Genomic DNA, 13,857 nt, shown 5'->3' with positions numbered 1-13,857 from the left:
CTAATGACCAGAAGAGTCCAACAAGGGGGATAGGTTTGTAAAGCCACTTGTTGATCCTGATATAAAAAAGCTTTAAAAAAACGGGAACTCCAAAATACGATAAAACTGAAAATCTTAGCCGCCATCTTGATCTCAACGTGTGTAGCCTCTGCGTCCATTGTGTCCATTTCAATGGGGTCTTAATGGAATCAAAAACAAAGGAAATTCAGTTGAACACCTAAGTTACATTCAGTTAATACAGTGTTTGAAATTCCATAAATTCAAAATTGCATGCATACAATTTAATATCTAAATAACTATGCTTATATACTGAGTAGTAATGACAGTAATGAATATGCTGCAGTAATGACAACTTAGTCAATGAATAACATTTCCGATGGCTTTAACATCTAAATACATAATAAACCATGAAAAAAATATTTTCTGTCAAAGCGTTGACCATGCATGCTTAAGGACTAAATGCGTTCAGAATTGTTTATTCAAATAATTCACCATAAGATCAACTGGGAAACATTTATACTTTCATAGTATATTTGAAATATAGATGTTTTATGAAATACAATAAATCACTAACTTTTTAAATGGCGGATGGTATGAATTTATAGTATGAAGTATTTGTCCAACTTTATTTTCAAGCTACTCAATAATACCTTAACTGCCCACAAGGGGGCTCACTGACACCAAGGTTTATGCTAGCCAGAGCCAAACTGAGGGTAACAAAACCCTCAGTGCATTCCTTTAGTGCATTTCTTAAGTAACGCAGCTTGATTTTTGCCTTGATGGAGGCACAAATATTTGTAACACCATTTATAACAACAAAACTATCTTTATAAAGCATAATGGAAAACTGCATGAACTTGTGATCGGCAAAACCAGCAAACAAGATTCCTATAGAGAAAGTATACAGACTAAACTATAACATCCAATAATACTCGGCCATCCTTTCTCTTTCTCAGAAAAACGGGAATTGACCAAAAAACTCAACTAATTACAAATTGTTTACATTTCTGTTGAGAATGGATATGATACCCTTGATTGAATTCAACTGGAGTCAGTAGAACATCCATCCATACCCTGTTTCTCTGAACCAAAGAAGGATGATTTGAAATTGTTTTTGTGATCCTCAACTTTTACCAAGTGGTTAAGTAAAGGTTAGGTAAAATCTAAAAAAAATAATTGGCTCCAGTGGAAGCAGATTGGTTTTCAAATTGACCATTGGTAAAGTATGGGAAGGTATTTAATTACCTTCTCAAGACACTCATATCAAGAAAACACTGCACATTACAGGTCCTGCTTAGTCTTTAATATGTTCAGTATTTGAGGTAGGCAAAATGCAACATGTTGGTTGATTGGTTCTTGCAGCAAAATCTAAAACAAAAAGTTCCTATAGTTGCTGTGGATCTACCATTGCCAGAAAATAGTTCTGGATTGCTATGATGCTCCACATGTCAGGGTCACTACCACCCTGTCCTAGAATGCTTGGTAATAAGCATTACTATCTAACAAACACATTGTCAAAAATACCAACTAATGCAACAACATGTTGTTAAATATTCTATAATCTAAGCAGATAATAATTACTGAGACTTACAGAGACGTCTTCTAGTTTCAATCGAGATGACAACAAGAAGTAAGTCCTCATGATTCTGTGTGGGATAAGACAAAAAATATTAAAAAGGGAAAAGGTTTCAGTGTTTCTGAAGCACTTTGTAGAATTTTTGAATATCAAATTAAGAAATGATCTTTTTGGATAGATATGTTTAAGATATGGAAATAAAACATTTGACCATTCTGGACTTCTGTTGTGTAATATCAGATTAATCTTTAGATGCGTGAGTTCTAAATATTTCCGACGGTCCCCACAGCGCAAGTTATTTTTCTGAAACGGCAGCTAGCTAGCTTTAGTTAGCTTCCGGGCTAACTTAACTAGCATAATACTCGTAGCAATGCTACTACCATGCTAGTGTTACTTGTTAGCTTTCTCATTTGTACATTTTGAAGCCATACTTAAGCGTTCGTCGCATCTTTTTTGTCAAATTTGAAAATATTCCATCGGAATATTCGAATCACATATATGCGCGTTACGCTGTGGGACCCGCATTTGAACGATCACATTTATGATGCTACTCCTTAACAGGTTAATAAGGTGAGCTAGCATCACCAAACAAATTCACTAATGTGAATGCGTGTGGAAGCCTTCAGTTGTTTTTTTCGCTTTCCATGGGGCATTACCAATGGGCACAGACCAAAATGCCTCTGGACGCAATTGGTTATATAACCAATCAGGGCAACAAAATGTTAGCTTGGTTATTTGGGAAAGCAGCGCTACTCTGTACAGTCATCTTATTGAACCCACCCCTTATCAGATAAACAGTTGTGATTGGCCCAACGAGATTCTGGTTGAAGGGAAATTTGTTTGAGTAAAGGGTGACCAGATCAATCTGCCAGAGTAAATAAAACATAACCCAGGGCTTGAAGATTATCTCGAAATGGTTGCATATGCTCCTGAAATTGCATCTGTGCAATTAACAAAATATATTTTCTAGCATTTGTGCAAGTGCAAATAATCCTTATGGTGCAACCTGTTTTCATTTATTTACCAAATGCTTGCTAAATAGCCTACTGCACAGTATGTTACTGCTGTGAGCTACCTACAGAGACTAACGTTCTATCCAACATTACATAACTTGTTGAACTTTAAGTTGTTAACTTTAATGCAGATTTTAGATGGGTTCAAATTTGCCATCAATCACTTCCTGTCACCACGCTCCGTTGTCATGTGACTGGGAGCCAACTCACGCTCAAAATGTGAAGAGCGGAAAAGACAATATGAAAATCTTCAGTGGGGGCTCCTAACTTGTTGGAAGCAGGGCCACCAAGTAAAAACATTTTAATAAGCCCTGTGACCTGGCAGATTGTCTGATCCCAAGGATAAAGGGAGGCACTAACATTGGGATATCGGAAAGACATTATATCTCCTGTAGAAAAGACTTACATTGGCAAAATTAGCTACCTTTTAGGGGTGTTAAGGGTACTGTAAATGATTTGGATTGTACCAACATTTTAAGCACTTTTATACAATGCAGTTACTATTAGCATTCAATATAGGAGTTGCATTTTAAATTAACTTGTTGTTGTTAACATCAACGTTAAGGGGGTGGAGACTAATGGGGTGGACACTTTGAGGGGGTGGAGACTAAGGCAAATCCTCTTTGAATCCTGGCCCTAAAAAGACAAGACTAGACAAGATTTTAGAAAAATGTTTGATGGATTTCCATAAACTAAAAAGTTAGAGTTCCAATAACAGTCACCACGCAATACACTATTGTAGTTGTCTCCATTTAGAGGAACTGAAGAAACCTTAAATACCAGACTACAATATTTAAATTCCAACCTTTGAAATTGATATGTACAAATAACCTCTATCACAGATGTTTTGTTTACAGTTAATTTAATTTAAATCATAATGCACCAAGTGCTTGCAGCAACAATTAGGGATTTAGTCAAGTTTAGAAAGTGAAATTAACTACAAAAAATAAAGGAACAGTACCTGGGCCAAACACCAGTTGAAGTAAGATTTTGTTTAAACTAGATCTACAAATCTATAAATAGTATGAATTAATATCTGGGTTCAATACCATTCACAGTCCAGTGATATATTATTTTTTTCAAATATAGATATGAGGGACAATATAAATACTTAGTTTAAATTTAGGCTAACGTGAAGATGTATACTTACAAGTCTTGGTCACAGCAATTCTTCAAGTCTTCAATCTGGCCAACGGTAGAACTGACAAACCTTCAAAAGTTAGGGAGAAAACACACCAAAAAATAAAATGGGAGAACAGCACAACCTACTGGTGAACCTTATATAACGGTAAATACTAACGTAAAATGCAAATTTAGCTATCACAATTTGTTTACACATGGACTTACCATTCCAGAGGCTGATCTTTCTAATTCTTTTACGTGTTTCTTCAACCAGTAGCGGTTCCTAAAACAAAAATAAATATGGTTATTATGTTGTCTGAGTGTAGCAAAATCCTTACCAACCTATGAAAATTACCTTAACAGCCTGAGTTACAGTCTTTTTTAATTATTTAAGTAATCCATTTCAGTATCAGGCTACATCACATTCTTGTTTTTTGAAATTATTTTAAATATAAATTACAAGGTGTACCACTCTTAAATGTTAATATCAACATTCCTGCTTCTAGACTTATCTGAAACAGTTTTAAAACAGTAAACTCCTACACTAAACTACGTTTCAATACATATTTCATGTAGACATATTTCAATAAGCTATTGACTGTGACCTTGGCATTAGAAAATACTTAGAAAATCACATGTATTTCTAGATAATTTACTTCACTTTCAAAGTAACATTTGCTATCTAAGTAAACATTTTACTTGATAGAGTTCTAAACTGAAATAATAACCCAAATAAATTTTAATTATTATTTAAGTGACTATTTCCATCAGTACCACAAAGAGTTAACAGCCAACACCCTGTTTTACATTCTAAATATATTTATACTCCAGAAATTAATTTTTATCTTGATTATCAATATAATGTGTATAAACTTTACATGGTCCAAATGCTAAATCTACTCATATTTATTTTTTATTATCTCTATAAATATATATTTATATCTTTATACCATAGTATTAAAATCTCAAAACAGGTTTACCTGCATTTGACCAGGGCATGGCTTCTAAGTTTTTCAACTTCGGTTTACAGCTATTTTAGTTAATGTATTAAGCAGATTGATTCAAATAAAAACCATTTAGAAGAAGAAAAAATCTGAATTCGTAGTAAACTTAAATTATTCGACATCTTACTACAGCCACATCACATTCTAATCAGTATTGCACTTTAGAATGTACATCTTTCAAGTGATTTCTATATATTTTATACTTCAGACCCAGACAAGGGCGTTTGCCCTTTCAAGGACAAAGCAAATTTTAACTGCGTAGGTTGGAAAACTCGTAAGTATTCCCACAAATATGTGTCCTTTGAATGTAAACATAACTCTCTTTAAACACAACGATGTCCTCGAAGCATATTGTGAATTACAAATACAAGATCATATACCGTGAACATTATTTTTTATATATATAATTCTTGGCTGAGGAACCATCATGGCCATTTTGACTACAGGGCTGTGAATCGTCGTTCTTTCCACCATATTGGCTTATCCTTTCAACTCCTCTCCAAGCATTTAAAGTAAGATTTCAATTTAATTCTTACCCATTTCCAGGGAAGGTGTTACCCCTTCTCATCTACACGGTCAGGTGCCATATTTCGGGACATTTCTGGTTGTTTTTGTAGAATCTTCTCCCTGACAGCTGTGTACCCCATCTCCGTCCCCTTCTCAGTGCTGTCCTCTTCTGTCTGTCTTTCCCTCTAGCTTTGCGCTGTAATACTCAGCTTTGCCCCCTCCTCTCTCTCCCCCTCTCAACGTATCCGCACTCAGAAACAAATGAAACGCACTTGCACCCTTGGCAACACAGCCTTTTGTTTATTCCCTTTAACGCACGGTATTTATTTGATTATTTCCTTTTCACCAAATGTTACAAGCCGAACGTGTACTGCTCATCAATGAATCGCTACACGATGGAAAACAACTAATCTTAACACAATAATTAACTAAAGTGTTGCTTTATCAGTCAACAAGTTGACATGACCGATATCATTGAACATATTTTTAAACAAACAATGTTAGTTGTGCCAAGCCGATACTATTTAATCTAAATAATAGCCCTGATACAAAAGCATAGGCCGGCAGCTGGGATCGTATTAGTTGAACACGTCAATAATAACACAATATCCTAGTTGCTGACGTGTTCTCCAGACACAGTAACAAGATGGGGACCTCCATTTTGAAAATATAACTGCTACTCCACCCCCATCATAAACCAATGAAATGCAAGCTGGAACCGCTCTTGCCTTACGACAGTGGAATATTTCTTTAAAAAGACTCCCTGTCTGGCAACAAACCTGTAATGCCGAAATGAAACATCGGGAAAAATGCGGATTCCCTCGAGATTCCCATGATCACTGAGGAAATCGTATTGGATAGGCCTAAGTAAAATCATCACGGTTGTGCCTTACGTTATTTATCACTAAGAATTGAGTTGGCCCTGTGTCCAATGTCCAAATAGGGAAAAAAAAATAACCAGAACACAAAAGAACAGCGCGGGGAAGATTTGTTGTGACAGTTAAGACAGAAATAGTTAGGGTGAGTTCAGGTAATGTGGGACATCAGGTAAAGTGGGACAGCTATGAATTTTGATGATTTGATATGCAGGCCTATAAAACCAACATCCAATCACCAAAGATGATCTTGACTCGTAACTACAACATACTACACACTACTATTATAGTATGTACTACAATAGGCTACACTACTAGTTTAGATTTGTCTGACATCATCAGAGTAGGCGTGATCTGGCTTTACAGGAGGTCCGTATGGCAAAACGCATCGGAAGTTCAACGGCATATGATTATTTCTCAATGATAAGGCTGGCAAATGAATTTAAATTCAGTTATAATGAGTAGCCTACTATTGCAGCAAAATAAAGGGATAAAAACCACTGACTGAAACACACACAAAAATGTGTAGCATACATTAATGCTTTGTTAGCAACATAAAAAAGTTTCTGACTCACATCAGGTAATGTGGGACAGCATTATTCAGGTTAAGTGGGACATCTAGTAGCCTAAATCTTTGTTTATGCTATAAAAGTTATTTAATTCGACAGTTCAAAAATATATATATACAAATGCATCACACATATAGGTTCCCAATTAAATAACACCTTTCACTGGCATCGAACCAGCGCTTTTAGACTTGTGTGACCACTAACGCTAGGCCAACTAAATGCTAACGCATTGTGGCATCGAGACTACAGGTCATAAGGTTTAGGCTACATCAGTTACACTTTCTGCCTATTGAAGTCAACCCCCACAACTAAATGAATCTTGCCAAACCCTTGCACCTAGCATTGTTGTCTACAAACTATTATTATCCATAGCATACTAGGCTGACAGACGATGACTGTCTCCCACTTACCACACAAGCTGTCCCACATAACCTGAAAATGCTGCCTGAGTGAGAGAGGGGGTCATGTTATGTTTGAAAGAGTGTAGCTCCTAAAAAACGGTGTATTCCTATTTAATTCCAACATGAAAATGTTCCTATGCCCTAAAACATTTTACAGAAACACCACTGGGGTGAGTTAACAGTTATTTTGTAAGTGTACTGGAGCCTCTACAAAAAGTGTAGGCTACCACATTACCTGAAATCACCCTACTTGTAGGCTACACGTTTGTCGTTACATTAGGCTATGATCCACTACAAATCAACACTTTAAACTCTAGTTAGATTTAATATCGATCAGTCTGATTAAACAGTATCGGTAGTTTAATATTATCTTATGCAACAAATGACTCTCCCCTAGCCCACTTCTTATTAGATTAGGATCATGCCTGTTGGCTATATGTTGAACAAGGCTACTGCCATCTAGTGGGCGTTATTTGGGAACAATGTCCCGGGTGGAGTTGTTAATTTGTCTCAGCTCACAGTCCAGGGGGGCCCGTTCTCCCTACGTCGCTTATTACATCCGAGATCAGATGACACATTGAAGATGACATCATCGTGCTTATTATGATCTGGCTAATTCGGTTCTTCCAACACCCTTGTTGTTTATGAATTAGGCCTAGTATAGCTGGATTGAGTTATGCGTTGGTCTAAAAGGGGTAGGCTATGTATCGATAGGAGAAACCCTCCACCAGCAACGCTGCTAGCCTGCTCACACAAGTTTATGCTGCTCACCATGGCCAAAAAGAGCGCCCCGTGTTTTCCGCAACAGAGCCAAACAGAGTAGACTAAGAGCTTGCTCAAAGATTAGGCTACTCCAAATTGGAAGATATAATCAAAGGAGGGAACACCTAAAAGTCTGCAAAATCCAGGAGAAGGCTGGCATTACGTAGCAGACAAATTAAATGTAGGCTAGTGACCACGTTAGATGTTGTGGGCCTATCACTTATTACAGTGGGCTAAGCCTATTGTCTTTGCATTTTCTTATTTTCATAATTTGTTTATCATCTAATGTCATGTAATAATTTAATGTGGTTCCAACAAATTAATTATGTAAATGACACCCTCACGAAAAAATTGATAGGCTATCTCTCAAAAAGTGTAGGCCTGGCCTGTGCTACTGTAATTGGTCTATCACGCTTTGTGCGATTAATGTGAAATTATTTTAATTATTTTGGCACCTTATGCAGCAGATTGTTGTTGTAATAACGGAAAAGACATGACTATGACAGACTTTCTGTATCACCTCTGCTTTTAAAGCCGCAATCAAATCCTGTTTATCTACTTAAAATAGACCTGCTCCCGAGCAGGTTTAAGCTTACGAACCTGTTGCTATGACAGCAAGCAAAGGATGAGCTTCGAAGAACCGAACAATCCAGGATCATTAGCCTGGCTGCCAGCCCAACTTCTCCCCGCCCCCAAAAAAATTTGGTCGGGAAGTTGGTTCTGGAGGGTCTCCTATTGTAGCCTGACGTTGTCATACTCATAATTCTAGTCAGAATATGAGTCTGAAAACTCTCCGTTGGGCTTTGAGTACGGAGCGTGTTTCAACCGAACTCGTAAAACAAATGCCTCTACGCTCAATTGGATAGACCTACAACCAATCAGAGCAACGTATTATGTTGTTTGTTGTAAACGAATTCAACCAAAGGGCTCTTTCGTGTCGTTGTTGATTACGTTACTGTTGATCATCTGTCCATCATCGTAAAGCCCGCCCTGGCAATTTAATTGGTCCGTCCCGATTCTGGGTTTTCTGTAGTTGTCCCCAATACGAGACCCTCCAGACCCAACTTCCCGAACACATTTTTTTGTGGGCGGGAGAAGTTGGGCTGGCAGCCAGGCTACTCCTATTGGGGAGCAACTACAGAAAACCAGAATCTGGGCGTACCAATGAAATTGCCAGGGCGGGCTTTATACGATGATGGACAGATGATCAACAGTAACGTAATCACCCACGTCACAAAAGAGCGCTTAAGTTGAATTCGTTTTGAACAAAAAACATATTACGTTGCTCTGATTGGTTGTAAGTCTATCCAATTGAGCGAAGAGGCATTTGTTTTCCAGGCTCGTTTGAAACACGCCCTGTAGTCAAAGCGCAACGGAGAGTTCTCAGACTCATATTCTGACTAGAATTATGAGTATGACAACGTCAGGCTACAGGATCATGACAAATCGTCAACAATCAAATCCAGCTAACTGAGTTAGCTAGCGATGTACGGAGAACGGGCCCCAGGCTGGATGTAGTGCAGTTAAATAATAGGTGCTGTGCGGTCTGTTTAGAGTGGTATTTAGGCACATTCAAAAAAAATCAGTTAGTTAGAATCAAAGAGCTGAATGGACCTGGGTCGTGAAGAATTAACATAGGCCTATCCCAGCAACACAGAAGAAGGCTGACTCAAGATGACGAGGCTAGTATGTATGACAAAAATAAATAGACTCATTAGGCACGTTCGACTTCATGCAGCCGACAGTCGTCTGCAGTCGGCTGCCTGGAAGCTGAGAATGCCATTGGCTGCTTCAAGTCAGCCGGGCTGCAGGCGACTGCAGGCGACACCGGCGCCGCATGAAGTCGAACAAACCTATTAGCTATCTTAGTTCACCAGTCAACGACATGATTGTGCTAAAGCATCTGAAAGACAGCAAATCAGTTATTTCAAAGATTAGATTTGGCTACAACGTTTACGAGATTAATATTTTATCTCACTGAATTGTATTTCACGATACTCAGACACTAAGACAACCATTGAACAAACGTCTAAGGACCCACCGTATTGCCCTCCTCTATAGGCTAACGTCAGGAACGGTGACCGCCAGATCTCTTCCGGTTGGACATAATCCCCAACCCTGGTTGCGCGTAGCCTACTCTAAGCAATCGGGAAACATCACAGCAAATCCCGGTGCGCGTTGACTGCAAGGACAAGGAACTACGTCCACGACCAGAGAAAACCGCAATAATTTGGAATGATTAAATACGTATGAAAAAGGGATATTGACAAACATTACTGGAAATTTTTGTGAAATGTCATTCATCGTAGCCTTTCACTACATGTCGCTGTAAAAGGAAGGAGAGACTGTTCGGCAATCTAGGGGAATATTACAGTTGCAGGATGGTGGCATACAATTTAGTTCTCTCGTTCATCATTGCGGTTGTTTGGGAAGTTGTATGTGAACCACAAACACTACCTTCACCAGCAACGCATCTTAATTCAACATTATCCATCCACGAGGAGGATCTGTCCAAGAATGGCACTAACACAACTACCGAATCACGAAAGTCATCAATCTTGACACATCTCCCTACACTGAAAAGTACTGTATTTTTGATCTGCGTGTTAACAGCTGTTCTCATCACGTGCCTGGTCATCAAAGTGTGCAGGTAGGGTGACAGCCAGTACCATAGGACAGACTCGTTGTAGGCTACTAATAACATACTAGAACAGATTTTTTATTGTAACATTATAGATAGCCAATAATTGTAGAATCCTGTATGTGCGTCATTGGTGATTGTTCCGCGCTGTGTTTGATGTCTGGCATATGGATGAGTTGGCTTTAGGTGTTTTCTTTAAACATCAACTTTTCAGTCAAAGCTTAAGTAGGATGTGTGAGGCTAAACTTGTGAAGCAGCAGTATTTCTGCGACTGATACACAATAGCATACATGAGATATTTTTGAAGCAGTATCCTAGAGTTGGACATCATAGGCTACATATAGCCAGACAGTCTATCTACAAACCATGATGTACAACTATGCTAAGCACCCTTGGGTGAAGTCTTATTGTGTAACTTTCTGTTGAACCATAGATCTGGAAGGAGAATCAGAAAAACACGAAAGTATGACATCATCACTACACCTGCAGAGCGAGTAGAGATGGCGCCCTTGAATGAGGAGAATGAAGATGAGGACGACTCTACCCTCTTTGATGTCAAATACAAGTAAAATAGTTACAGGAGTCAACTAGGGCTTAATATGAATTGGATGGCTCTCAACTGCATACTTTAGATTTATTCTGATAGACTTATTCTGATTATTGTTAATGTGCATTTGCCTTTTGTAGTATTGGTTAGTTGACACCACTAACCAAACAACCTTATCCTGTCAACGTTTGTCCTGTGCATTTTTTCTTCTTCCTGTGAACAGGACCACTTTCTCTGTGGTATGCTCAATCATAATTCAAAACTCATGTGCAAGGAGGCCTTCCTTCATACCATCCAATTTGAAAAACATTAGGACAAAATTAGAACGCAAGGACGTAACATCCATTCAAGTCAAGTTAAATAAATAAAGAAAATTGCATGGTTACAATAATGTTTTTGCCAAAAATGTTGTCATTAAAGGTTTTGTGCATGGAAAGCCCCACACGTGCAATTAGTAAATGTGGCTAGAGCAATGCTTACATTTCCAATTCTAACATGTGTATGAAGTAGAGTTTATGCAGAGTTACCTGACTAATTGGTCAACAGGCTACAATAACAATTATTAATGCCAATTACCACTGATCCAGCATGCACGCTTGCAGTAGCTCTTTGTCTATGCTTGTATTAGAAAGATTTAGCAAGAGCTGGAGTGTTGACATTGGGGTTTTCCCTTCTGTCCTTTCAATTGTTCCTCAACACTAGTCCTACTTCCTTTGAGGAAAAAGGGGCCTCCTGTTTACCTGGAATTTTACGCTTGCATGGACCACACATGTGCAGGCTCATTTCCACCCACACCCAAGTGAAAGCAGACTTTATGGCTGAAGATAGTATATATGTGAAAAGTTAACTCTTTTGAGAGAATAACATACACATAAAGGCTCAATTTATCATAAATGTATGTATGTGGAACTCAGATCGATTTATGTTTGATTAATATACAGTTTTACACAATTTTACTACAACAGTTACACCACGTTTTACACCACAAAACACATTTTCCTAATTCTAAAGGAAACTTTAGGCTACCCAACTTGCAAATAGGATAGCTTTACTGTGCCAAGCATAACTACATTTTGTTTAAAACAGTATTGCAGTGTAAGAATTTATGAATTCTCCTTACACAGACCTTTTCTTTTCAGGTGAATATAAAAACTACATGAAGACAACTGGACATTTTGGTGACACCGTTTTTGTTAGTAACAATAACAAAACTAAAAACACTTTACTACTCTATGGTCAAGAGGTTGTTTCACCAGTTCAATGGAAGTAATCTATATCAATCCATCCTTGGATAAAGAGATTTAAGCACACCACGGTTTACTGGTTTATGAAATCTTCAGCCTACAGATTGTTTATGGCTGTCTTTAAACACTGTTCTGTACATTGAGACACTAGGCTAGAAAAATTTAACACTGATGTCTGAAAGTATTTCCCAAATAACCAAAATATCTCAAAAAACATTGATCCTATGGTTTCATTTTGTAAATTGTAATTTCAGAATTGTATCATACTTTATGATGATGTTTTGTCATATCTACCGTAAGGACAGTATACCATTCATTAATTTTTTTAGTCATTACACCACCTTACAGGGTTATCGGTTATAGGATTGTCTTGAACTATGTAGTCATTTGAGACTAGAACACAATTCAAATACCTATAGAAATAGAATTGCTGCTGCTGTTGGAAATATTCTGACCCCACCCTTTATGCTTCTAGCAATTTCATTGTAATATAAGATTCCCCATTACTAAACATAAAATAATTTTTATAATTGTGTGTTATAAAGATATTGATATTTTGCACTCAATTATGAAATACTTATTTACCAGCATAGTAAGTTATTCTTTTAATCTGATATTTAAGACCAAATGTCACCCACTAACCACTTAGTTGTGCGATACTGTCTGATTCATTCTGTCCTCCTTGGTGTATGTGTCTTATTGTATATGTGTTAGAGTTTCTTGTTTATGCTGCTAAGCTTATATCTTATGTCCGTATGTGGGGCTCTCAAAGAAATCAGGTTTTAGTTTTGGAAATGTGTGTATTTTTAAAAAGGAGATATACTGTTGTTTTAGAGTGACAGATGTTTCATCTTTGACATTTAGATATTTACTTTGAATGGGTCAACTGTTTGCATTATCATATTGCAAGTGTTGTCTTTTGCTGTTATTTGGTGCCATAAAGCCCATGTAGGACAAAGTATGTTGTTTTTAATTCCCAAGGAACTAAAAAGATTCCAGTCATGTTCTGAGTTAATGCTGTATCTTTAGAATCCTGGTATGCAGCGGATTCACACTGGGAATTGAAGACTCCCCTGTTTAGTCTCAGTGCAGAGCTTTCAGATACTAGATGTCAAACATTTTAACAAATGGCGCACTGTGAAAGTTGTTTTGTAGAATGTCTGGGTTTGGAGGCTGGTTAATATATTGGAGGAGAAAAGAAATGTGGAAATTCCGCTGCTAAGTATGCAATGAGTAAGTTGTGTGATTCTTTTTTTTAATGATTTTGTTTAGATAAACCTGAGACATTTTCATAAAAAAAGGGATTGCCTTTTAAATGACAAAAACATAACTTCAAGTCAATTTACACTTCATGTAAATTCAAATCACTAAAAGATAGTCATGGGTTGTACTTATGTAACGTAATTATTATATTGATTAGTATGTTGATTATGTCTTATCAAAAAAATATTTAGCCTGAGTTTTTAATATACTGTTGTGTATTTGGTTTATATTTTGGCGGATTAATAAAGCACCCTTATTCATTCTGTTATGTAATACTATGTTCTCTCACACTGATGCTATTCTGATGAAAATGTGTTTCTAGCGCTGTATTTG

The 13,857-nt window shown here is 37.3% G+C and overlaps 1 protein-coding gene across 2 annotated transcripts; it reads left to right on the top strand.

The window, feature by feature from the left end:
- Positions 1 to 9,163: 9,163 nt before the first annotated feature.
- fam174b (family with sequence similarity 174 member B) lies at positions 9,164 to 11,930 on the top strand. 2 transcript variants are annotated; one of them, XM_084672504.1, is made up of 3 exons: positions 9,164 to 9,511; positions 9,891 to 10,479; positions 10,904 to 11,930. In XM_084672504.1, the coding sequence occupies exons 2-3, from the start codon at positions 10,211 to 10,213 to the stop codon at positions 11,037 to 11,039; spliced, it is 405 nt and encodes a 134-aa protein (XP_084528630.1). In that variant the 5' UTR covers positions 9,164 to 9,511; positions 9,891 to 10,210; the 3' UTR covers positions 11,040 to 11,930. The 2 variants fall into 2 exon arrangements, with proteins under 2 accessions (XP_084528630.1, XP_084528629.1); XM_084672503.1 differs by having other exon boundaries at positions 9,164 to 9,515.
- The last annotated feature ends 1,927 nt before the right edge of the window (positions 11,931 to 13,857 follow it).

This window comes from Hypomesus nipponensis, chromosome 14 (assembly GCF_054491055.1).
Source record: "Hypomesus nipponensis isolate SF chromosome 14, ASM5449105v1, whole genome shotgun sequence".
Taxonomy (NCBI): domain Eukaryota; kingdom Metazoa; phylum Chordata; class Actinopteri; order Osmeriformes; family Osmeridae; genus Hypomesus; species Hypomesus nipponensis.
Note: the sequence above shows the minus strand (reverse complement) of the source record. Positions and strands in the feature narration are given on the sequence as shown.